The sequence below is a fragment of the Aplysia californica genome, unplaced genomic scaffold (assembly GCF_000002075.1).
Source record: "Aplysia californica isolate F4 #8 unplaced genomic scaffold, AplCal3.0 scaffold00146, whole genome shotgun sequence".
Classification (NCBI taxonomy): domain Eukaryota; kingdom Metazoa; phylum Mollusca; class Gastropoda; order Aplysiida; family Aplysiidae; genus Aplysia; species Aplysia californica.
The window spans coordinates 804,701-831,909 of NW_004797416.1; the positions used below are offsets into that span (position 1 = coordinate 804,701).

A 27,209-nucleotide genomic window follows, 5' to 3' on the forward strand; every position below is an offset into this window, starting at 1 on the left:
ATGTTATGGCTTCGTACACAGAGTAGATGGGGCAGTTATTGGTGCTCGTTCTACTAGCCTAGAACCCAGATATTGACAGCTTTAGACTTAACTTTACAAAAGGTAAGAATCCTTGTTGGCGCAAAACGGTTTTGCTCTTTTCGATTAAGTTCAATGCACCATTTCAGTGCTTCATTTGCTAGATGGCCTGTCTAGTTTTTCCGTCTACTGACGGTGCCAATTCACCAGACTGCCATTTTATATCAATATCAATAATATAATCCTGTGATTGTGAAGAAGATTGACAATGAACATTGTTGTGTTTTCGATCTGTCAAGGATTGAGTTTTAGAGTCTACTAGGCCCTAGAGGTGAACTGTGGCCATTTATTTTAATCCTCTTCTTTTGCGCTTACCCCAAATCCAGTAACATCCTTAGGGCAGGAGGGGCTCTGACTCCCAGACCCCCATTTATTTTATTGGTGCTTTTTCGGTAGTTCCCACCCCCCTTATTTGAGCCTGACCTACATCTATATCTCTAGATCTATGCGTTTGATTCGCGGTGAGCTAAGACAACTGCAAAACATTAAATTATGGTAAAATTCAGGGGGGCATGCCCCCCTGAAACCCCCCTTCCTATTTTTATTAGGTCAGGGGGGCAAGCCCCCCTGAAACCCCCCTACTCTTGTGGCCCAAACCCGTGAATAAAATTGCGGGGTGGGAACTACCGAAAAAGCGCCCATTTATTTAGCTTGGTCACAGGTTGGTGTGTTGTTGTAATGTTGTGCTTTTGGCGTTTGGCAGTTTTTGACTACAAAATCATAGGGTAAGATTGTACTTTACCGGACCACCGGTCGGAACTACTTTCGCTATGGCACCCCTGGTTCCTAGTGGCCCGCTATTCTTCGTTTCCGAGCTCCCCTGCCCCTATTCACTCTCCTACTCAGTTTTCTACGTCCTCACTCTTCAACTGCCAGCAATCGACTGACGTCTCTTACCGGGTTTTTCAGTCATCACGACCGTGCCACCATGCCTTTTGACCCATGACCCTGACACCTTGAAGCTAATTGGTCAATCTAATCACGTGGTCCGGCAAAGTACAATGGAGGGCTAGAGATGCGCACGAGAGCTCATTTGCATAATCATAATTGCAACCCCCTCGGCCCTGCTCGCAACTTGGCGAGTATCTGCCCCGATTGTCCGCTCATGTTATTGTTTATAATAATATGTGTGTGTGAGTGTCTTTAAATTATTGTTGCCAGGGGGGCTAGCCCCCCTGAAACCCCCCCTCCCTCCACTGTTGTTACATTGATATGTAAACACGACTGTCCGCTCATGTTATTGTTTCGCATTTTTGTATGTTTTCTTTATTACAGTTTCCAGGGGGGCAAGCCCTCCTGAACCCCCCTCCCCCTCCCCACTGTTGGTATGATACACGGTGGTCCACCAAAGTTAAATCCCCTTCACACTCTCAACCACCAACTCTCGCTCACCTTGCTTCGCCAGTCGCCGCTGGCTTGCGCTGTGCGTGCGCGAAGTCGCCTGCGGAACTACCTTTTGTCCACACGCAGAGTACTATGACTATGAGAGTGTAGTTAGGCTAGGTGTGCGTAGTAATCACGGGCCGAGACGGGTGGTCCGGTAAAGTACAATCCAGCCAATCAATGTCATAAAGATAATTTTAATTGTGGGTATAGATCTAGAATGTCAGGGAAAAGAGAAGCTAGATCTAGTCTTTGCTTCACATGTGGGCAGGAAGTCGGGGAAGTACATGCGGCTAAGCATAGAACGACACACTTGCCTGATTGGTTGCTTATTTTAGCAATGTTATGTCATCGATGTCATCACGTCCTGGGATACCCACTGACTATTTTTAGAAGACCGTGGAGATACCAAACATTCTCTACTACGCTACCCATTACACGATTTTTGGAGATACCGCATGGAACGACATGTTGGGTCAGTGGCTTGACCTATTATTCGTATCGATGTTTTACGCAAGATAAAATTTCACACTTGCGGCTAACTACAGCACGTCGGCCGTGCTCTGGTGAGGGAAGATCGCTTAGATCGTTGATGCTCAGAGCTGTAAGAACACTGATGCTTGAAATTGAAATAGTAAACGCAACGCATCATATTATCACATGACTGGTACGTCTCCTGGAAAAATATTGCACCGAATGTCATGCCATGGTAGGTATACACGATGTTTGGTGCTATGCGTTTGGCTATGTTTAGATCATGTAGTCGTCTGACGTCACACAAGATGGCTGCCTTACCTAAAAATAGCTTGCGTCGTTCTATGTTTAGTCGCATGTGTCTAAAGTATTCTCCAATCGTAGCCATGCCAAAAATTTGGGCCAAAGTCAGTAGGTGTACTTAAGTACGGCTAGACAGCTGGGCTAGCCGTACTTATTCTTAGTATGATGGCTAGACTGACCTTAAAAAAAAATAAACCGACTGAATTTTAAAAATGAATTTTTAGTTTGCAGTACCTAAAGTATTTGTATTTGAGATGGAACCAGGTGCCTTAATGATATGACAGTGCATTATTTTAAACCTCCTGTTTTTTAATGTTAATAGGGCCTAAGATAAGTACGACTAGACTGTCAGGCTAGCCGTACATAATATTGATGGCTCAATTGTAAATGAAATTTTTAGTTTGCAATGCCTAAAGTATTTGTATTTCAGACAAAACCGAAAGGTGCCTTACTGACTTGCATGTATTTGAACCTGAATAATTACTAGATCTAGATCTAATGAGACCTGTGTACTTAACAGGTTTGAGTCGATAGGGCCAAACCTAGATCTAAGTACGACTAGACTGGTTCGTTAAAAAAATCAGAGAACCCTGCCCTACTTAGATCCTATGAATCACAATCAATTTGGATAGCTGAACTTTTCCTTTTTTACTGAGCAGTCACATAGCTATTTATAAGTATTTTATGGTAAGTTGTTATACTCTTTGGCTTTTGTTATTCTCACCAGTATCCATTTTATTCTCACCGCGGGTGAGAATAATTATATTGTTACCCTCACCCGGTCTTAGAATACAATGGATTTTTTTCTCACCTGGGTGTTTAGAACAGGTGGGCCTAGCCTAAATACATGTGAGCCTAATAGGATGATAAAAATTTGTGAAATAAGAGAGTGTAATTAAGTAGCAGGATAGAATAAGAAATGAAGAGCTGTGGGAAAGGACAGGACAAAAGGGTATAATAGAAGTAGAAATAGGACTAAGAAAGTGGCGTTGGATGGGACACACCTTTAAAAGGCCCAGCGGAAACAACACAAGTCAGTCATCGCAATGGAACCCACAGAGAGCACGAGGCAAGGGTAGGCCACTGGAAACATGGAGGAGATGTGTGGAAAGGGACATGAGAGAGATGAAGCTCACTTGGAACTAGCTAGGAAGGATGGCCCAGGACAGAAAATGGAAGGAGCTTGTATGTGACCTATATATACCCTGCCAGGGGTGAAAGGCACTGATGATGATGAATGATTACATGGTACCCTTAGCCAACTCTCCATGAGGCAGACAAATTTGGCCGCTGTCGGTAGACCGTGAGGCGGACGAAATGGACAACTCAATACCTCAGTTGTTGAAGATCGCAAAACCGGGCCAAGTTATTTGGAATATCAGAATGGCCAGGTCTTGTGGGCTTCGACAACTATGTGACCATAGCATTGTCGTGTTGTAAATTTTTCCATTTTCTACCAAAATTACTGCAAAATGAGCGATTTTAAGTAGCAATGCCAGTCAGGCTTTCCCGCGCGGCGAAAATTTGGTCCCCGCGAATTTTTGGACCGGGTCGTAGCGTATGTGACTAACTTTCTCAATCTCGGCCTGCTCTATTTCTGGCCCAATGTGAATGAAACTTGGCTACCGATCAGAAAATAGGGCAAACTAATGATATGTGGACGTTGAAGTTCGTACACATAAATTAACCTATACTTTTGGTGTCGGGAACACTTTCGTATCAGGTGTACCGAAAACTATAAGGAGCTTAAATTTCAATGCCGAGATGGTAATAGATCTATCTATCCTCTATAGTGAGCTCAAATTTGAATGTTCTGTGTCAAGTTGTTGTTTAGACCCGACCATAAATGAACGACTACCCCCCTATCCAAAGCGGCTTCTCTCGGAGACTGGCCATTTTCCCCTCACTCTTGCGGCAAATGTATGTGGCCTACAAATCCCCACATGACTATTCCGAGCCCGTTCATTGGTCACTTGAATTAGGGCAATGGCGGGCATGTGCATTCGGTTGTTTTTCTCTCTGTTCCCCTGTGACATCGCAATGGGGGTATTCCGAGACGAGCTTGTCTCGCCTCAGGGTGTTCGAATCTCAACTGGGAAAAAGAATTTTTAATTGTACGGCATGCAAGATTGAATTAACTTATCTTTTAAGGTTGGCATGGTCTAATGTCATCAAAGAAAGCTTTCACATTATTTAGTCACGCTGACAACATATTCTTAAAGATCTCGTGTTGTGATACGATGCTATAAATAAAATGGACTCTTCCGACACCCCTTTTTCGCAAAATTGTAATATAATATACACCAAAATTTTAACAAAATGACTACGAAATGGTTAGTAATTCTGACGGCAGAAATGATTTCTCCACCCAAAAACTCATCGGGGTGCCAAGTTTGTCTCGAACACTCCAATTAATTACAGAGATATCGTCGATTATCTTACAGAATCTGCTACTTCGTGGTCCACTGTTTAGGAGTATTTTCATATATGTGGGTCATCCATATTTTGTCGACCTTTACAACCCAATAACGTTTTAATTTATAAACCGATCCTTAAAATTCAAGAAGTATAATTCTTAGAATTGAAATTTTTTTCTTAGGTACCTAGTAAAAAAGGGCTCAAGCAAAAAATTACATTTTCATTGGCATTGCTATTTTAAGGATGATTTTGCTGAAACCAGTCAGTGAGGAGGAAATTTCAGATGAAGATGTCTGTGTGATTCTGTTGAATGTCTTTTGAACTGGTGTAAGCTGCACACAAGAAAGTGTGTTCAAAGACTAAAAAGTTTGGGATACTGCTTTGGGGTGGAAAAAAATGTTTTGAAGGAATTTTGTGTAAGTTAGATTTAGAATCTAGATATCTATAACAGATGATCAGTGTTGAATCCCAACATCCCATAATTTCTGTGATAGACTCTCAAAACCTATACAAAATAAAAAAGACTGAAATAAAAAACCCGAATGAGAATAATATGTGAAGATGTGAGAATACTCACACTGATTGTGAATAGTGTCTGTCTATAGAGACCCAACTTTTCCTCCTCTGCAAAATTCAGTTGTCTTGAAAGTTTCAGGGTAGAATTAAGGGTTTGGGTCATGGGATAATGGACTGATTGCAACGTTAAAAGTTGCTTGTCAATATAATTTAGTCGGAGGGGGGGGAGAGCCTGTTAGCAAAGCAAAGCAACCCTTAACCTTTATCTTTAATCCTTTTAATCTTATGTTTACGAAGAAGTGGTTGGGTATGATTTTAAAGTCAACTGTATGAACCCTGAAATTTTTTTACCAAGGAGTACACGTAAAACAGTGGAACTCGGATTCAACGAGGTCGCCGGGCCTGACCTAAAATCTCGTTAAATCCGAGTGTTCATTATAGCAAAACGAGATTTCGTGTAGTTAATTAGAGGCACTGAGTAAGTAATGTATAAAGAAAAGCCACAAGTAGTGCCTGAAATGCCTGCATATTATGAGCTGTGCAAAAAAAAAAGACTGATTCGTTCAAATGAACTTGCCTGTGTCATCTTGATTGTTTACCAAAAAGTTGTGTTGCTGTGTAGAGCCTAGCATGCGGCAACTTTTGATTCCATAGACCAGTGCACAATTTATTCGATAGATCTACGTCAAGACTAGCTTATCATTGTAACAATGGTTAGTTGCCGAGGGAGGGGGTTGTGGGGGGGGGGCTGACACTTTTGTCTGTGACATTTAAGGCCCGGACCGTTAGGTCCCCCCCCTCCCCGACACGCACATATAGCCACACGTTGCAGGCCGCCCATCCGACCCCAACACACGACAGAGTAGACACATGCGCGTGCCAACAACGCATGTGTGGTATGAAAAAAGGCCGCTTATTGGTCACATGCAATCGGCTAACTGAATAATGGTTCACGATGCAGGTGCAATGGATGGTTTCCGGAATAGATAAAGTTCGTTCTGTGAGAAAAATGAGTGAAGCCACGTCTGTCGGGGCTGTTCACCCTGAAAGCGACCTTGTAAAATCTGAGCTTGCTGATTTAAGTGCTTGTTGAATCCAGTTTATTTTTATTGATTTTAAAGAAGAAAAAAACGGGGAATCTATCTTATCTCGTTGAATCCGAGTTTTCGTTGAATCTGAGTTCCACTGTAATTTTTGTTGTATAAAGATATGCTAGACTCTGAGCATTTGGGTTAAACTGGAATTTCTGAGGTTTTCTCTTTTCAGCATAGTCTGTGACACCTTGTCTAGAAGACATTCAAAGCTGTCAGCTGGCTATATCTCTCATAAAGATAATGATGATGTAGTAAGATCTACTCTTTTATCGTCCATGAGTCGTGTTGTTGTGTCTTGAAAATTACTACACAGATAATTAGTTGCCTCGGTTTATTTCTTTTCACTTTTATATATCTTCATTTAAAAAAAATTTTTTTTTTTTTACACGTATAATTTTTGCTTGCTCAGCAGGTTTTGAAGAGCACACAGTCATGTTATCGCTCAAGAGAAAGATTGAACGGGAACTGCGGGTAAGTTTAATTAAATGGTGCCTGCCCTGATATATTAATATAGTGTAAAGCGCATAGAGCCTGCTGTTGAACGGGGATATGCGCTATACAAATGCTATCTATTATTATTATTATTATTATATGCAGTCCTGTCAAGGTCATCACTTTCTACAAAAATTTGTTTCAAACTCTAATGTTAGGTTCGCTTTTTTAACACCATATTGCGTGCATCAGATAATTGTTGGACAAGTCATCTATCTTTTGTCTGTAATGGCTCAGTAATGTTTAATTCACTGGTCAGATGTCACAATGACACCTTTGCCCATACTTTTCGACAGACCGATTGTGGCTTCCTATGATCTCTAAAAGTATGTTGTATACAATATGAAATGCCAGTCAGTCTCATTGTATATACAGTAGTCTGTGCCTAAGATCCCAGTGCTCGGGACCAAGGAACGTGTGGGATCTTAGCCAAACGAGATCTTAGGGGACACTTCAATGGAAAAACCCATGGTGACTCATGTTCAGGTCCAGGGTGGTTTTATGACTTATGGCGAGTAAAGAGTGGTCAATCTTGATGACCAATCACAGTGGCAATGCTCCTCCCCTTTACCTGTTAAAAATTTATAGCTTTCCATCTCTGACCTAGTTCTTCGGCCTTTCTCGCTACACACCATTGTGTTGTGACCACTCCAATTAAAATTTAGTCGGTCTCACAAATTCGGGAGTAGAGACAACTACTGCAATGGTCAAGGAAGAGTTCACAGTTGGGTGTGGTCTTGCCTGCAGTGAACTTATAGACCCTACCACCCAGCTGTGGAATTATTACATTTTCTTCATCATATTTTTAGTTCCCTTCACACTTTACAGTTGTCCCTATGCGCAAGGCAAATGTCACAATGTTAATGCAGTTTTTCTTCATTTCTGCTGGGACTATTCTTTGTTCCCCAGGATGATGTTCAAGTGCGGTTTCAACGGGCCGAGCAAGTGACCTCGGAGTTGGTCAACCGCCTGGGACTGGAAAAGGAGCTTGAGGTAAGCAGCTCTTTTATATTGTTGTTGTTGTAGAGATAAACAGATCTGAGACTCACTGTACAATGTGTTTATGTTGTCATTGTTGTTTTTTACAGTAGTCAACAGAATAGTATGTTTATATTGTCATCGTTGTAGCTTAGTTGGATTTGAGACTCACAGAACAGTGTGCTTACTTTGTCGAGCATCCGAGCAAAGGAATGAATGGAGAACTATGATCACTGATGTCTATAACAGAACCAGCGCTTGATGATGATAATATGAATATGATATGAGTGTATAAGAGTTAAGCAAGCAATTTTGTTATTTTATACTAGACAAATTGAATGCTAATTTTAAAGAAAAGAGATTGATCAATGATTGCACAAGCATAATTTTCAGGATATCCTCATTGGTAAGCTTAGACCTGTTTTAGTAATGGAACTAGATTTGTGGGAATCAGTTTTGTAGGCTAGAGAATCTGCAGTTGACAACCTTTAAAATCGAAGAATGAAATAAATTGACAAAGAATTGGAAGAATGTTTAAGTGGTTGTATTTTTTTTCTTTAGGCTTAAACATACATAACTTGTTCTGTCTTCCACAGGGCCATGAAGGCTGTGTCAATTGCCTTGAGTGGAATGAACGTGGAAGGTCAGTTGTTTGTGATTTTAGGAGAAATGGTATCGTGTTGACTTACCGACTTGCTTAATGGGGAGATAAGCTTGTGCATTTTTGAGTAGTGTGAAACATACAAAGAAGTTTGATAATGAACTGTGTTGCTGAGCAAATTCTTTAGTTAAATCCTCTCCTATTAGAGTGTACCTATATTATTCTGAAGGCATAGTAAACTGCTGGGGAGGGGGGGGGGGGGTTCTTCATTATTGTTCCATGTGAAGGAGCTGAAAAGTTTCAGGAAATCTATTTTGTCTTCTGTTACTTTGCTTAACCTGCACAGGGAGTTGATTATGTATAACAGTTGTAGCTTATGGATTTGTGAATGGAATTGTAGTTTTCTTCAACTGACTGTTGATTGAAATTTTGTTAAAAACATATCCTAAGGTTATGTTAACACGGTCTCTGATCTTTCAGTATGTTGGCTAGCGGCTCTGACGACCGCCATGTGATCCTGTGGGACCCATTCAAACACAAGACGATCACAAGCATCCGCACTGGTCACCAGGGCAACATTTTCTCAGTCAAGGTGAGCTTCAACTGGTAAACTTGTCTCCTGTTTATGTCTGAAGTATGGATATAAGTTTCAGTTCAAGTTATTGGAAAATTGTATGGCTGCCTGTACGAGGTACTTTTTCTTTCTGTTCCAATCTACGATATGTGTGTGTGCCTAAAGAAAGGTACCAAAAGTCGGATTTTGACCATTTTGAGTTAAGGGTTGTACCTTACAAGAAATTCAATGTTGAACACAGGGGTTTTGAATTTGCTAGATATCTCAAGTAGTTTTTGATATATTGCACATTTCGCGAGGTAGTTTATTAAAATATAATTTTGAGAAAATGAGCTTTTAAGTTTAACAAACGTCAGAACATGTACAAACTTAAAAAAAAACGATTATTTAAATGTATTTATTCATGGAAAATTCATTTCCAATTTGTCATTCAGTTGACATCGATATCATGAATGGAATTCAATGGAAAAATTAGGAGGGAAGAGAAAACATGCTTCAACAATAGATTTTAACACCTTTTAAAAGAAATTTTCATTTTTTGTTTTTATTATACACTTCCCTCAAAATAATTCAAAATAAAACAATTTAGAAGTCAAAGCATTAAAAACCCTTTGAGCACATTGTAAAAAAAAATGTTGGATCTATCATTTTTTTATGGAAACACATTTTGGCCAAAAAAGTTATTTTTGTCATTATGAGCCTGTAGCTCGAAACGGTCTGGGGCGACTTTTGATACCTTTCTCTAGGCGCACACACATATGTCTGATGTTGCACTTGTGCTATCTGTTTTAAAAAACCAGACTACTGGTATTAAATACATTTGTCTTCATTTTGACCTTTAACATCAACTCTTTTTATAGAATTAATTTTGTTACTGGCCTCTCCAAGTGTCACCTTGAACCTGTCACATTTACAACTGGTCTGGCCCAAATGTGAAACTTTTGTGGTGTCGAAAGAGTTATAGGCTGTTTATAGTAAACATAATAGCCAAATGTATTGATACTCTCTCTGAAATTGCACCGGTACACAGTCATACAGTCTCACTTATTGCCTTTTTTCTTTATTTGTTGTCTTTTTTTCGCCCCTCTCTCAATCCTTCATCATCATCATCCGGTGCCTTGCCGACTGGCATGGGCGATCATGGACCTCCACTTCCATCTGTCTTGCGTTGCAGCAATGGTTTCTGTTGTTCTTGCTGCTCCTAGCCTTGTTGTCAACTTGTCCAGTAGCTTTTCTCTCTGTCTACCTCCGCCTCTCTTTCCATCAAACTTGCCTGTTGTTACAATATTCTCCAATGCTTCTTTCCGCTTTGTGTGTCCTATAAAATTTGCCTGTCGCTTTCGTATATTCGTCATAAGCTGTCGTCTGCAATTTGCTTCTACCAAAACTTCTTCATTTGTTTGTTTGTTTTTCGAGCTGTCCATGGGATACGCTCTCAGTCCTTACACACCATTAAATATTATAATTTACGTACTGTGTGCACTAGTGGTTTGATAATTTTCCTTTTGACTTTTTAGTTTTTACCTCATTCGAACGACTCTCTGATCGTAACTGGGGCAGCCGACCATCGCATCAATGTGCATGACTTGAATCGCAAGGAAACCACTCACGTGTTCACCTACCACCTGGGTCGTGTGAAGCGCATCGCCACAGCTCCGAACATACCCTACATCTTCTGGAGTGCTGCGGAAGATGGAACAATCATGTAAGTTGGTCCCCTCCTCACTCCCATAATGTTAAGTCATGTGTGTTGCCCATGTCTGATGCTTATCCTCTAATCCTCTAAGCTGTAAAAATTATATAGTTCATGGTGGTTCATGTTTTTGTGTAGTGGTAGGCCAGTTTGAAATGAGATAGTCCTCAGCTTAGTTCTGAGACTTGTAACTTTTTCTTCACGAATAGTATGGCTTACATCATGCATATCAGTCTCCATCATACCCATTTTCTTTTAGCTTTTGTTAAAAGCTTCCCAGTGATTTAAAGATCCATTTTAATTCATGTTGCAGTTTCCAAAAAGAAAATGAAAATTTAGGAAATATTTTTGAAAGTTTTGGAGGTTTGAGAACAGAGGTTTTTATGTTGCAGACAATATTAGAAAACAATGCAGTGAAACATTTGTTAGATTTCAGAGAACCATTCTGTGGGATCTTGTTGAAGATGTAGAAGCAGATTTTAGTAATTATTTGAAGAAGGTTTTGAGAAGTCTTCCCAAGACCTCACCACCTGATATGCCCTAGGCTGCTATATTAAACCCTGTGTTTTCCCTCTATGTTATTTCAGGCAATTTGATCTGCGGTGCTCCAGCACCAGCACTACGGCCCCCAACAATGTCCTTGTGAACCTCAACGCTCATATGGGCCACAACACGGAGGCCAAGTGCCTGGCAATCAACCCCTTGCGGCCGGAGATGTTGGCTGTGGGTGCCAATGACCCGTATGTTCGAGTGTACGATCGCAGGATGCTTAACTGTAGCAACATGAAGATCCCAGTGGATTCTGTGAGCAGGTGGGTGAGGATGGGATGGCTGGAGACTGGGGAGGGGGGGGGAGAGAGAGAGAGAGAGAGAGAGAGAGAGAGAGAGAGAGAGAGAGAGAGAGAGGGGGGGGGAGGAGGGAAGAAAGAAAGGCAGATACAGAAAGTGGAGGAATGGTAAAAAGGCAGGAGAGAAGGGATGAGACTAACAAGTAGACCCTAGAGAAGTGGAAAAAGATAAGAAATGCAGAAAGAGGCTAGAGAGACCTATAATATTCTTGCTGAAAACAGCTGTCCCAGTGATGAGAAAACCATCAGTCATGTGAAATTTCAAGATGTGAGCAACATTTCCAGTTAATGGTGAGACACTTTTATATTTGAGAATGAGACACTTCCTTTTGAGATAGGCAGCAATGAGAAATAAGGAACTGGGAGAGGATATGTGAAGGGAGATGAGTACTTAATCAGTTGTTTAGACCAGAACACTTGCCTTAGTGGAAAAGAGTAGCAGGTCTATCAGTTGGTAACAAAGCAATATGTCTCTTTAAAAAAATCAACAGCCTGAGGTGTTCGTAACTGTTTGGATTAAATGCCTCTTTCAGCACTTTAAGACTATATAAGAGGCAGGAGCTTCGATGTAAACATCCATTTCTGAGAGAGAGGAATATGGTAGAAAGCTTCAAAAACTAGTCATAGACAATTTGGTGTTTGTTCAGTAACCACATGTCACTTGTAATTCTTTTTAGCCAGGATATGTTGGAATTGAACTTGAAATCATTTACCATTTACATCAGGTGGCTCGGAACCTTAACCAGTTTATTTATTACTTTCGTCAACTGCGACCCTAGCCAGTTCATTTAGTACTTCCATCAGCTCTGCACCATAGCTAGATCATTGATTACTTTCAGCTGTTCTGACCCTAACCAGTTCCTTGTTTTGCATCAGGCAGCTTGAGATCCTAGCCAAGTAGGCCTACTTGATTTCTTCAGGTGGAGAAAATTCAAGTTTTTTTCTCCAGGTAACTTTTTTTTCCCAAGAAATACCTATACCCATGCCAGGGTGTTGTCAACATTATTGTCAAGTGTACGATCTGTTGAGTGAATAGCCCCCTTGGTGAACAATTCTGTGTATGACAGTGAGTGCGACTATGATGCAGAATGTTTTGTAAGTAACATGGTCACATTTTTTGCAGATACCCTTGGGATCACAGTCGTTTGGAAGACATGGAAGGAGAATCTTACGACTTACCGGCCGGCAGTGCACAGTATTACATCGCAGGTGAGTTCCTCTATTCTATGCATAGCGTTACATTGCATATTTAGTTTACTACTCAAATGTATTTTAAAACTTAACATTCACAGTTGTTGTGGCTGCCAGTTAATCGCTAATTTTCCCCCAAAAAATTCTGGTTCATAAAGTGTGAGTCCTTGAAATTTTGCAGGAGCTATTGGTTCCACTGCTTATATCTCTGTCCTTAATGTGTGTTAACCTGAGAGTAGAAAGGAAGATGGATTTCTTGGTCACAAAATGTAGTGGGCTTTGATCCTTGACTTATTAGATTATTTTGCAATTTGTACTTTAGGTGTTTATAGATATATGGAAATCCCATAACTGACTTTTTCAGTTGTTACAGCTTATGTGTTTTAATGTCTCTGAATGCCTGTTTAAAGTAGTTCAATGTCACTTGCATACACGGCATGGATTTGATCTCTTGCCCCAAACCCAGGACACTTGCCTCAAAAACAACAAGACAACAAACGGAGGTACCGTTCATTAGCATCCACCTACTTGACCTTTGGCCCGGACGGCTCTGAGCTGCTAGTGAATTTGGGCGGGGAGCAGATTTATCTGTTTGACATCAACAACAAGATTCGGCCACACCACTTTGACCTGTCACTTCTCAGTTCCAATGGATTTGTCAAAGGTTTGGAGTTTTCTTACTGGGTGGTTAGCAGGTGCTCTGATGTGGTTTGCTCCTTCTTTCCTATCAAACATCTATCGTCCTTATCTTCCCTCCTTCCTTTATGTGTTTGTTTCTCTCTCGTAACACCTCTAATCTTCAGCCCTTATGTGACTTTATTGTGTTGACCTTGCTTGGTGCTGATAACTCTTACTAAAACTAAAAGGAGGTTTCTTTGCTTTTCATTTATGTGTTGTGTTGTTGCTTTTTAAGCACTGAAGATGTCATTGTTATCTCTCCCATTTTTTTTTCCGCTTCTGGATTGTTGACTTTCTGAAAAGAAATGTGAATGAAACTGAGTTCTTTATCTCAAGAAATTAAAGTGAGATCGACAGTGAATGCTCTCTAACTTTTCACTACCTTTGGGTACATTTAATTTCTAGGACTAACACAACATAGACAGTGGGATTTGTAAGTGTTTCCCTTTTACATTGAGGACTGATTATGTTGGGGGTTTTCTACATTCTGTATATTGGAGTTGTGGGGGGGGGGGGGGGGGGGGGGGGATGTTAGGCCTTGTATATCGAGTGAGATTTTATAAAAATTTTACCAACTGGATACTGTCACAATATAATGTATATGATGGTAACAAAACTGTTATTGTAAAGCTCTGTAAAACAGTTGTTGGAAAGTGGCACCAGCTGGTTATTTCTTTCTTAAACTTCTGATACAGTCCATGCCGGCTTTAAGCACGGTCATCGGGAGAAAGCATATGCATGCTTAATGCCAAAGCGTGCTTGAGTGCGAAGTAGGCATTGTCATAACCCAGAGATTTTTATGTTGAAAATTTCCTGAGCTATTTCCCGTTTTTCGTAAAAAGTGGTAGCCCAAAAGTGTGCGCTGTCATTTTTACCGGCCATAGTAGTTTTTGTTTGTTTTGTTTTGTGGTCGAAAGGGAAAGGAAAACTTAATTGAGACGGCCAGTCACAATACAGCACACTAGGCCTACACACTGAATGTGCGTACCAGTGGCTGCTCTGCCACATTCATACCACTGCCTTCATTCTACCTCGCGCGTCATACTTAAAATCAGGATTATCGGATAGGGAGGGGCAAAGGTGAAATTGCAGCCAGCCTCCTTTTCTTGTCTCCGCTACTCTCTCTGTATTTTTTGTCTGTGTGTTGCTTTGTCAAAGGCTAGATCCTAGTCAACGTGTGCGGCTGTGTGCATCTCTCTGCCTTCCTCTCCGCGCGTGTGAGTGTGTCTCCATCACTTGTGTTCTTTGTGTTTCTCTTACACACTCCACTTCTTCGGTGAAGACTATGTTTGAACTTCGATGGGTCATCCTGAAAGTATTCACTGTCTTGTAAATGAAGCGTGCCTGAAGCCGAAGTAACCGTGCTTAAAGGCGTGTGAATTATACAGCAAAAATTCGGTAAGAGCCATTTAGCGTGCTTGAGTGAGAAACGTGCTTTATGCCGGCATGCTTAAAGCCGGCACGTACTGTACTTTTCTTGTTACAAATGACTTGAATGGCCATTATGCCAATGAACTTCTTTACAACTTTCAAAGCAGTTCTCATAAATGATCTTAATTATGTCAATTGGGGTGTAAAATATTTACAATGAGTTACAGAGTTGTTTCTCTTATTTTTTCAGAGGCCACAGCACCTACAAATGGTTTCAACATGCACGTAAATGGTACCAATGGGGTGTGCAAGACCATGTGTTCCTCCTCCTCCTCCTCATCCTCGTTACCAGCGTCTTCCTCCTCCCATTCCTCTCACACCTCCTCCTCCTCCATCCCTCCCTCCCTCTCATCATCCTCCTCCTCCAGCAGCAGACACTGTGATCGCAGCGACAACCCTCACGACCTCCCAAACAAAAGGTTTGTTTTTGTTCTCGTCTAGCATTTTTCTTGATGTCTTATGATGTTTAGTAAGTCATTTTAAAGATGAAACTGTTCTTTTTCCACTATCAGATCCCCATACTCTGGGACTATGCTAAATAAGAGGGGGGGGGGGGGGAGGTTAGCTACTGGTTTACCTACCCCATCTGACTGATGGAGGGATAGACTGCTTTTTCCATAGGGCTAAAAGAAAAAGGGCGGAAAAGTAATAAATTTTGTCAGCACACCTCACAATTTACGAGGGGCATACCAAAAGTTTTTTTTAACCTGACCATGAAGGAATAAAGGTAGAAAGCTGAAATTTGGTACTAACCTTAATCTTTCTCTATGTAGTCGCCTCCTACAGTTATACGTTTTTGCCATCGGTGTACAACCTTGAAAAGACCTTGAGAATAGAAGACCCTCTCTTTGTCAAAAAACCAACCCCCTATCGCTTCTTTGACCTCATCGTCACTTTCAAAATGCCTTCCTTTTAAGTCCTTTTTCAGTTTGGGGAATTAAAAAAAGTTGGGCAGGGCTAAATCTGGAGAATATGGCGGATGTGGCAAAATTCCATAGCCATTTTCTCGCTCAGTTTCTGCAGCTTTTCTTGAAGTGGGAGCTGGCTTGTTGTCGTGAAGCAGCTAAATGTCTTTTCGGATCTTTCCCCTGCGGTTTTCTTTTATAGCCTCTCATAATTTTTTTTTATCTGGTTAAAATAATGGTCTCTAATGATCGTATGTCCATTTTCAAGATAGTCTGTCATTATCACCCCTTCTTGGTCTGAAAAAACTTGATAGCATCACTTTTCCACTTGATGGCTTCAACTTTGCCTTCTTTGCTGTTGGAGACGAAGGCGATTTCCAATGTATTGATGCAGATTTTGACTCATGATCGTAGTGGTGGACCCATGTTTCATCCATGGTTACAAGTCTTTAAAAGAATTTACTTTCATCCTTTTCATACAGACCAAGCAATTTTTGACAACAATCCGTACATTGCCCTTTTTAAGGAGGAGTCAACAAGCGTGGGCCCCATCTTGTCGAAACCTTGGTCATATTCAATTGTTCATTTAAGATTCGTTCAACTGAACCAATGCTAAGCCTATTTTCTTTGCTCAAACGTTCAACTGTCATCCGCCTATCAGACAGCACAAGTTTCTTGATTTTCAACACATTATTTTCTGTTGTTGCTGTCCCTTGGCAACCATCACGGCGGCCATCTTCAATGTCCATGAATCGGCATTTAAATTTTTTACACCAAAGTTTTTATCACAGCATAGGATGGACTGTCAGTTCCAAAAACGGCATGCATCTCCGTAAAAATATCCTGTATTTGCTTGCTTTGCGAGAGCAAAACCTTTATTACTGCCCTGTGCTCAATTTCTCCATTTTTATGTTGAAACTGGAGAACAACATACTCTCATTCACTTACAGTGTGCTGGTGTTAAAACCAGTAATTGGAAATTCCCCAAAATTTACATGCATTCTAGGAAGATGATTGTTGGGTTTCTATCTTGATTCCTTCAAGGTCAGGTAAAAAAACCTTTTGGTTTGCCTCTTGTAAACTTGGAGATGATTTGAATATGACAGTTGTTTTGACATTTTCGATCACGACATTGTGTTTTTTTTTAATTTCCAGGCATAAAGGAGAGTCAAAGCAGCTCAGTCCTCTTGTTGAGAGTTTGAAACGACACGCCAATGACCTTTTTGAGCAAAAGGAGTACAAGCAGGCAATAGATGTGTACAATCAGGCCATCGCTAGGTGCAACACTGCTGCAGTATTGTATGGAAATCGTGCAGCGGCGTACTTGAGAAGAAAATGGTTAATTGCATGATTGTAAATGTGTCATGATGTGGTAGAATCAGGCGCTAGTCAATTTTGGTTCATTTGGAGTTATTGGTATCATCTAAAAGCTAATTCACTTGCCGTACTTTCAATTTTTTAAAATACCTGTCTCGAATAGAAGTCGAAATATTTGCGATTGAAGGAGGTGGGGGGTAGCATGGTTTCAGAGCTAAAATTATTGAGAAAATGGCCGACAAAGTTTCCTAACTTCTATAGCTTGAGAGCCCTTGAACACTAAAAATCTACTTATTTTGTGCCATTAACCTACATTTTTCAGTAAAATCCACATGGTAATGTGTTTTTATATGGACATAAAAGATGCGGAGCCAAAAAACAAAAATTTGATAAAAATTGCCACACTGGAGGAAAAATGGCAGTTTCTTCGATTTCATTATTTTGACGAGCGCTGATTTCACCACGATGCCTCAATGTTTTATGCTCTTCGTGATAATGTAGATCTTTTTGGAGTTTGGTTGCTTTGACCCTGCCCTGGACTAAATGGATTACAACATTCCAACAAAGAGATTTTCGACAAGATAATTTCCCTACTTTGATGTTGAACTCATGTTCTCTGCATGCAACAGTGCAGTGCCTAATCATTACACAACAAATGCTGGTTCAGCAGATATATTGGTTATTTAGGTTATAATACAATCAGTGAATGAAACTCATTTTTTTGTCTTGAAATATATCAAGGCTGTTTTGTGTAGCAGGGTCCTAGCTCCTGACCTCCTTTTCTGTTGATGTGTCCAGTAAAAACAAGATGTGTCTCTGTCATACATTCACTAAGTCATTTGTGGTATTCATTTTGTCAGCTAGCTGTGGTATTTTTTTAAGGGGGGCTACCAGACAACTTCAGTGTAAGAAGCTATTGTAGTTTACCTGCTCTAGCTTACTTTGGATAATTATCATTTGACGATTCCTTTGTCTGCGTTAGTAGTGGGTAGTTGCTTAATTCTTTAAACCCGCAATTTTGTGCACATTTTATCTGATTATTTTTTGGGGGGAGTGGGGTGTTGTATCAGGCCCAAGATGTACAGGAGTATAATCTTGTCATACCTCAGATCAAAGGATTTTTTATGCCGAAGCAGAAAATATAGGAATAATGAATGTGCATCATGTCTTTGTTGGGTAAAATATATTTATACACGGGACCAAAAAAAAATCATAATTTTATTCTTATTCCCATCTAGATCTATTTCTTCATCACTCTCTTTACCACAGCAGTCCAAGCTCCATATCGATATTATAACTACCAAATTTTCAATTTTGCTTTTTGACCACTGTTTTTTTTTTTGTTACAGGGACGGAGACTTGTACGCTGCCCTCCGAGACTGCTACCAGGCCCTGACCCTTGACCCCTATCACATGAAGGCTCACTACCGTCTGGCCAGGTGTCTGCACGAGCTGTGTTGGAGTCAGGAGGCCTTCGACTGTCTTGTCCACTTTAAGCATCGGTTCCCTGACCACGCCAAGAGCCACTCTTGTGAAGCGCTGGAGAGAGAAATCAAAGCGGCCATTTTTTCACAAGTGCAAGGTGGGCACTGGGGAAACCAGTATATTAGGAGGGGGAAGGAAGGGTAGATGTTGTTGATATGCTCTTTCTGGCTGTAATAATCGTTTAATACTTACTTGTAATTGTAAGGGTTTAACATACTTTTCAACTCTGTAAGGTTATTTTAGAGGCAGAACATACAAATTTCACTTTCTTCTCCAGTGGGACCATGCCTGATGGTTGGAGAGCGTAGGAAACTTCTTGATACCATGAAGTTCAAGAATACCACATCTGGAATTTGAACCAGGGTCCTGCATGATACCATTTGAGTCAGCAGATCATTTTTGTGTAATTGGGTTATTACTATTGTAGTATGTTGTTAATGATGTAAAAAGAAAGGAAAAGCTTAAAAGACGCTTTGTGTTTTGTGTGTTTCACATACAGTAAAGTTTAGATAGGCCTACAACATACTTGGACTCTACGTATCTTGTTTGTGCGCTTCTCCTTACTAAATCTAAAACTAAGCTATAGCACTCAAAATCATAAACGATACTTATTTAGAGAAACTGTTCCCTTAACTTCCAGATGCGGAAGAGAGCAGCGAAGGTCGCGGGGAGGACAGCATGCGACATTCAAGCCCTCGGCTAGAGTCGGAGTCAGAGAAAGACTTGCAGAAGAATGCTTGTGACTACTCATTGAGATTCTGCGGACACTGCAACACTACCACAGATATCAAGGAAGCCAACTTCTTTGGCAGGTCAGTAGACTCTAGTGGACCATAATTGATTGTTAGTATTTTATGCCTCCATCAGCACAATTTAGTCCATTTAGACAGCTTCCTCTTTTGATCTTGCCTGTCGGGGCCAACCGAGGCTTATGGGGATGCAGCAGAGGAAGGGAGAGACAGGCTAAGATAATCTTCCCGTACACGGGAATTGAGTTCTTATGTTGTATATATACAACTGTAAAGAACATTACACCATAGAGTCACACAGTGGGTCACTAATAGGGCTTTCCAAACCAATTTTCTGCAGGGTAATGTTCAATGCTTGCACTGTGTATTTGTTGTAATTAATACAAGCATGTCTCGATCTTTGGTTGAAAGAGGTTAAAGATTTTTTTAAATCTTTGGAATGAACAAGTAGGGAGGCAGGCTGCTTCTCAGACTCCTATTGGTGCGGGTCAAGGCTGTGTAGGATAATTCTCAATTATATGGTGGGGATGATCGATGAAGTATCTTCCCTGAGTGCTAGTGGAACCTTAAGTATGCTGATGCCAAGAAAGTGCACTTCCACCAGTGGAAATGTAACTTTTCAATGGTCAAATTATAGCTAACTGTTCTCTGCCATAATTGATCTCATTAGATATAGCAGAAGCCACGTGTCATCTAAATTCTTATTTCTTCCAATTTGCTTAAGAAATGGAGTCAAAATTGTCAAAGACGGCCGCCCATTGTCAAGGAGAAAAGTGGTTGACTTCGGTTGAATTAAGTTGACATCTTGAACAGTGTCTTTTTTTTTTAAAGACGCTTTGGGGGGGGGAGTGGTCATTTGTACAAATGAACAAATGATTGTCTTGGACAGGTGGCAATTTAAGTAGGTTCAACTTTATTCTCCTCTACAGATGCATTGATGGTTGTCAGACATTGGGGGATGAACTATATTTTTTATTATCATCATTATTGTTATTATAAGTGGAACTCTCGTCCTTTGTACTCAAGGCAAAGAAGCACCACAAGTGGTAGTGGGCATGGTGCTTGGGCAGAGGGCTATTAAAAAGTAGTCCTCATTTTTGTTCTTCTGTGTCCAGCAACGGCCAATACATTATGGTGGGTGGTTGGCGGGTGCTCTAGTGTGGTTTGCTTCTTCTTTCCTATCAAACATCTATCGTCCTTATCTCCCCTCCTTCTCTTTTATGTTTGTTACTCTCTTGTTACACCTCTAATTTTCCTGCGCTCATATGACCTTATGCAGTTGCGAGCGTCGTAAAACCTCTACTAAAACAACAATACAATATGGTATGGGAAGTGGTCATTTGTACATGTGATTGTCTTGGGCTGGGAACCATTAAGCAGTCCATTATCCTTGTTCTTCTGTGTCAAGCAATGGCCAGTACATTGTGGCCGGCTCTGACGATGGATCATTCTTCATCTGGGACAAGAAGACCACCAACATCATGCGAGTACTGCGTGGCGATGAGTCCATAGTCAACTGCCTGCAGCCACACCCGTGTTCCTGTCTCCTAGCAACCAGTGGCATTGACCACGTAGTGCGCTTGTGGAGCCCTCGGCCAGAGGTAAAAGTTTGTGTGCACTGTTCAACGCCGTCTTTTTGTATTGTACTTATTTTTGTCTTGTGAGGTCATTAGTATTTGGGTGGTTGATGGGTGCTCTGGTGTGGTTTGCTCTTCTTTCTTATCAAATATAATATCATCCTTATCTCTCCTCCTTCTTTTTGTTGTATGCTGCACTCTTGCAGCACTTCTAATCTTTGGCCCTTATATGACCTAATTGTGTTGCAAGTGCAGTAAAACTGTCACTAAAATTTAAACATCATTTGTATCATGATGTGGGTGGGGAATGCATGTTTGTTTTTAAGAGTAGAATGTTTTCATGTGGAATGGAAGTGATAGAGGCAGGAGGGAAAAATGTGGCTATGTTCATTCCTTACTCGCAACACTCAGTCTGTCACTGTTGAATCTGGGATTGGGTTGGTGTGTGTGCATTTCTTTGAGAGGTGGGGGTGAAGAGATGTGTTGCCATAGTCATTTCTTTCCCAGTTCATATCCATTGTCCATCAGAGCTGAAAGAGTCTTGTCTGGTTTTTCTCAAAAAAGTTTGTAAATTATTTTCGTCCATTTGGCACAATATAGATCATTTAGGAAGCTGGCTGCCTCTGCTCTGACTGCAGGGTCAATTTGAGCTAATTGGGATGCTTTGTTCTTGCAGAAATATAGACATACTCAATGAAATAAACTTTCCTTTGCAATTTGCATGAATGGTAAAAGCCTAGCCATTACACCCAAGATGCTGGTATTTTCTCTGCTATTCCTCTTGACTGAATTTACTGATGTGACCATGAATGCACTACAACTGTTTTGAAAGTGAGTAGTTGAAGGATGCCACTGGTAGGTTCTACTTCTTTTCTTTCCATCTGTTTCTGTCTGTCCGTCATGCTTTTTCCCTGTACTAAATGACTACTATTGTGTCGATGTGCCTTTTTTAAAACTCTGATTAACAAATACTAAGCCATTTTGAACTGTTTGGAGACACACACACTCACACAAACACAGAGAGAGTTTTTGAAACTGTTCTCTCGGAATGTCACCAGGACGGAAGTGAGAATGACAGAGAGGTCAACAACAGCGACGATGCAGCCTTAGCCAATCAGAAACGCATGAATGCCGACCCAGTGGAGGTGATGTTGATGAACATGGGCTACCGATTCACCGGGTTTCTGGACATGGATGAGGAGGAAGGTGGGCAGGGAGATGGAGCTGCCAACTGCCGCACGACATGAAGTGACAGCGATAGCCTGACTTGACACTGACTTTGACGATAAGAGGTGACTGTGATGACCAGATGTGACACTGACTTTGACAACATGAGGTGACATGAACTCTGATTACATTGTAAAAGTAAAGTATAGTATTTCTTTACTTTTACTTTACTAGTAAGTGGGATGGCACTGTTAGTACTGTTCGTGTAATAAGTGACACACTCTGACGACATTAGGTCACAATGACAACATGACAGAGCTCTGACAGCATTGTGATGACATGACAGTGTTCTGGTGACAGGATGTGACACTGACAACACAAGATGGCAGGGACATCGTGAGGTGGCCCTGATGATGACATGAGGCTGGTCTGACAATTCTGACACGATGGACATGAGGTGGCTCTGATGAGCCCCGACACTGCTGTGATTTTTCAAACTGATGTTTTTGTATGGTGTGACTTTTGTGTTGAATTACACCAGAGCGTAGCTGTGTGACTGGAATAATGATGTATTTCACTGTTTGTATGAGGAGAAAGATCTGTCCAGCTCTCTAAGAGTGTGTGTCCTGCCACTTTCCTTCCTAGTGGCATTTTATTATTAAAGTTCAGGGGGGGAAGTAGTACTCCGTTGCAATAAAACTGATTTGTCAACTTGGTGGTTCAGGTAAAAGTGATCAGTCCACCTTGAGGATTGTTTTCATTTATTCTGTACTTGTTACTGGTATTTTATTGCAAGTAAGTAAAGAGAAGAAACGGGGTCAAGCACTGGAAAATAAGTATATAGAACAAGTTCTTTCCATTGGTTGTAGTTGTAATGAATCTGAGAATGCCGTTTCTGTTTCTACAGTGAAGTGATGAAAAGTGTTCTCGATTTCTTAACTCTTGCTGTTTTGCTACTGTTCAGTCAAGTTATTTTCACAATGTTCCAGTTCTACTGCTTCTGTCAGTGCTGGCTAATGTTTTCCAAGGTACGGTACAAATTCATGCCAAAAACTGCTCAATTTTCTGCAGACTGAAAAAAAACAACCCTTGCTTTCCTTCCAAGAGGTGGAAACTCGTACGTCTCCTTTATTTCAGTCTAGCGGTAGCTTTAGCTGTCTCATGGGTTCCTTTGCAAGTTTTTACTTTCTTTCAGTTTCTGTGTTGATACAAGGTGGTGCTTGGTATGTAGGCTGATTGAGTAATGAGTGTAAAGTGCTGTGAAGTCATTATTGTTTGCCAGAGGCTGTAAGTGGTACAATCTTGCTTACATTTTATATGGATGCGCAAGGGTTTGCTTTTTTTAGTTTCAGCCTGATTCACTAGACTCCAATTAGGATTTTTTTTAAGCTGACTGTTTCTATTGTATTATTTGTTCTAGACTTATTTGTGTAACCATTCAGTTTTTGCTAACCAACTGAGTGCTTGGGTGAGATAGGAAGTGTTGTTTGAAGTTTGGTTGTTTTTTTGTTGGGTTTTGTATTTTGTTGGGTTTTTTTTTTTTTGGGGGGGGGGGCAGACTTGGTATAGTTGAACACAGATAACTCAGACATGCAAAACTTGAATTCACGGACAGCCGGAACAGCTATACTGTGTTTATATTTGCAGCACTGTTTTCTTGAACTCCTTATCTCAAAAAGCCCAATCAAAAAATTTTCTAACAATTTTCTCGAATTGAAATGTCAGGATGGAAAACAAACGCACCTATCATCATCAAGAGTATCAGGTTAGACTTAGATGAGCCCACCAGGCTCGTCCCCCCTACAGCATGATACACATACTGCTGGTATCAAGACGTATTATGGCATATGATAATACATATACTTATAAGGCATTGGAACTTCTGTGAATCTAGTCATGTGAGGGTGTGTCGTGGGGTGTGATTGAAGACAGTTTGGTGCTGCATTGGGCTGTATGGTTTGTGAATTGATTTTGCACTTGTGTGTATGTAGTTGTTTGAGTGTGAAAGTATAAATATTTTGACGTGATTACACAAGAGGGGAGGGTAGTGTACACATGGTCATGATGGTGATCTGGAGTAAGAGCAATTTATTTTTAATAGTAAGGCTCATTAGCATCACTCTCTTCCTTTCTTTGACACCTAAAAAGGTGCACACACTATCCATTTTCATATATCCTTTTATCGATCAATATAAAAACACTAGTACAGGTAGGCCTACTTCCCTTGATTTTCTAGTGTATCTTTATCTTTCGTTATCAGTTTATTTGAATTACGGTTGTGTCGAATAAATTTGTCAACCCCTGGATGTGTTAGAGGTATCTATGCTCGACTGTATGTTTGTTTTCAAGTTACAGGTTTGTGAGAGAGATAACCCTGAGCATATGAATTTTGATGTCTGCCATGCAGACCATAATATAAGTATATATATGTAACACAAGTACGCCTATCTCTTTTATGTCTGGGAGATAAATTCTGATAATAAGGGTATGAAAGATTTGTTAGAACAACAAAAGATTCAAAAGAATGGCCTGTGAAGCATTACAAAGTTCTTATTATTTGGATTTTTTTTGTTGTGTATTCTGATTTTTGTTGGGTTTTCTTAAGTTTTGTAACATGATTTTTGTGAGAAAATGCTTTATTTCAATTTCAAAGCTAGTTTGTATTTGCTGCTGCTATGTCTTCAGTTTTCACCACAGATGGTTATGCTTGTCCGTAAATAGTTATCTCCCATCACCAAAGATGCAGGGGGCAGGGCAGGGGAGAATGTCAATGGTCAGGTTGATCATGCCAGAATACTTACTTGAAATCTTGGAAGTTGTTGGGGGGGGTTTTCTCTGATCATGTAGGTCTACAGTCTAAGTCTGTCAACTTTGCTACAGTCCGTGGTCTTTTCTTTGGGGACAAATTTCTGCCATCTACATATTGCTGCGAGTACACTGAGTGGTGTTCATCGAATTCACAAAGGCTTGCTAGTAAATAAAATAACAGAAATAATGTTTCAGTCGTAGCTTAAATCAGACACAGAGGCCTCAAACTCCAAATTTCCTTAGTTAAGGGCAGCTGCAGGTATAGCCTGGGTGAGTCTGGCCCTCATCAAGTATTCCACATTTTAAAAAAAAAGTTTCAAGTACATGTACTGGTCTTTTTTTTTATAAGGGTACAGCTGATCTGTTCAGCTCTAATCTTATTCAGAGCATTAAAGAACATGAACATTTCATCTGCATCAGTCTCTTTGAGTAAGGTTTAGTCTCCCCATATCCTCCTCTCTAAATTTGGCTGTGATTTGTGTACAGTTGTTTTACTTGCCTTCATTTTTGTCTGTGGTTGAATTATTTTGTTTTCAAAGCATTGTTAACGCACTTTCTTTTAAAATTTGTCATATTTCTTGGTTCACAATCACATATATTATTTTATGTGTGCAATTGCTTCTTTGTTTTTTATCCTTTCATGAACTTTATAGTTAGTAGACCTATATATATATGCACCTTCTTGATGAACTCGACACAAGACCTGCGTGCACATTCATCATCAACTTGAAAATGTATTAGAACCAGGTGTGTATTTGTCATCTTCCCTGCTCATTTCTGACCATTTTCCATAACATTTAGCTAACATCAAATCTACGCTCTACTGTTTTATGTTTATTTTGCAAACGAACATGATACACTGGATGAGCAGAATAGTTTTTAAAATTTTATTTATTTATTGCACTGTTGCTTGATTTTAGTGTGCTTGTGTATTCTAAGCATTGTTAAGTTCAAGTGTTTTTGTTTTTTGTAGGGATCATTACATTTACTCATGTTGTTTGGAACATAATGTTCTGATTCTGAAGAAAATCAACAGTAAGGCCTGAACTGAACTACGGTAAGATCGATTTGGGTTATTGCTTTTGTGAAAGTAATTGTGACAAAAAATAATTACAAGGGTCTTACATCAACTCTTTTAGTCCCATTCTTTCAGACTAGTACTAGTACCTATTTGGCATCCTTTGTGTTATAGATCTCATTTTAACAATGTGCAAGTGAGTGTTGTAACTTGACATGTTTTGTCTCTGGCCCTGTGGAAATCATGGAAAATATGATAAATCATGACCCTTGAGGCTTAAGTTTGTCAAGTAGTAGAGGAATAATATAACGTTGTACGAATGTTAAACCTAATTTGAAACGAAATTCTGTTTTGTTTCAAATTTGAAAAAAATTAACTTTTCATCCGTAACCTTTGTTCAAACTAAAAATGTTTGTGTATTTGTAGAATGTACAGATATCAATAACGGACTAAGATGAAAAAGCCAATTCATCCAAGGTTTGCACAAAAGGTACCGTATACAAAGTTTTTCATTCAAACAACAGTATAGCATAGTATGTAGCGCTTGTAAATCTGCGAAAATTAATAGGCTGGACTGATGTGCTGCAAAGTGTTTCAACAGGAAAATGTCTCTCACGAGTAGATTTCAAAGCAGTTTGGGAAGAAACTTTGGTTGTCCTACCATTATTACCATTCAACCCAAGAGATGTAGACCCTAGTGTGCAGTCATTCACAGAAGTTTTACAACAGTGGGGTTATTCTCAGAAACTTTAGAGCACAGCAGGGCAAAGTTGATCCATGGTGATGCTGGGTTGATGGATGGATCTCTTCATAATGCAGTTATTGTTTGGAAGTGATGAATGGATGAGGAAAGAAGGAAAAATATCTACTAGAACTATAGTGAGAATGCTTGCACTGAGAACATTGATGTATATATATATTATAAATATATAAAAACACACACACTGCTGGAGGTCAAAATGTGACATATTGTTTGCTAGATTAAAATGTGTGTGTGTTTGTGAGAAGAGCAGGTCAGCAGCCTGCAGTGTTGTAAAATTCAAGATGTACACTCACTCTGTGTTACTGAATAAAAACCTGAACTATCTCCATATTGTTTTTCTTTCTCTTTCCCCTTGGCAATGAAAAAGATATAGAGAAATCTTGATGATACACAACATCCATATATCTCAGAGTAGTGAGATATAAGTATACATACAGTCTAGCAATTACGAAGTAAAATTGGCGGGACGCAGAAATCTTTTCATTGTTTAAATACAAAGATTAAGAATGCAAAAAAAGTATCTTCGCAAAGTGTGTGCTAGACTGTATGTATGCACCTGATAAAAACAGCTTTCTCCACATGTAGACTGAAGGGTACAGTAAAACCTTCCAACGCCGCGTCTGAAACTGCAGTATGCTTTGAGTAAAGAGAAGCAATAATGGTCATTT

The 27,209-nt window shown here is 40.1% G+C and overlaps 1 protein-coding gene across 2 annotated transcripts; it reads left to right on the plus strand.

The window, feature by feature from the left end:
* LOC101849204 (WD and tetratricopeptide repeats protein 1) lies at positions 1–26,865 on the plus strand. 2 transcript variants are annotated; one of them, XM_005097106.3, is made up of 15 exons: positions 1–102; positions 6,676–6,737; positions 7,668–7,751; positions 8,333–8,379; positions 8,818–8,929; positions 10,429–10,616; positions 11,192–11,416; positions 12,576–12,661; positions 13,110–13,307; positions 14,943–15,171; positions 16,813–16,995; positions 18,324–18,556; positions 19,100–19,271; positions 20,617–20,809; positions 21,844–26,865. In XM_005097106.3, exons 2-15 carry the CDS (start codon positions 6,699–6,701, stop codon positions 22,030–22,032), a joined length of 2,178 nt encoding a protein of 725 aa, XP_005097163.1. In that variant the 5' UTR covers positions 1–102; positions 6,676–6,698; the 3' UTR covers positions 22,033–26,865. The 2 variants fall into 2 exon arrangements, with proteins under 2 accessions (XP_005097163.1, XP_035825351.1); XM_035969458.1 differs by having other exon boundaries at positions 6,679–6,737.
* The last annotated feature ends 344 nt before the right edge of the window (positions 26,866–27,209 follow it).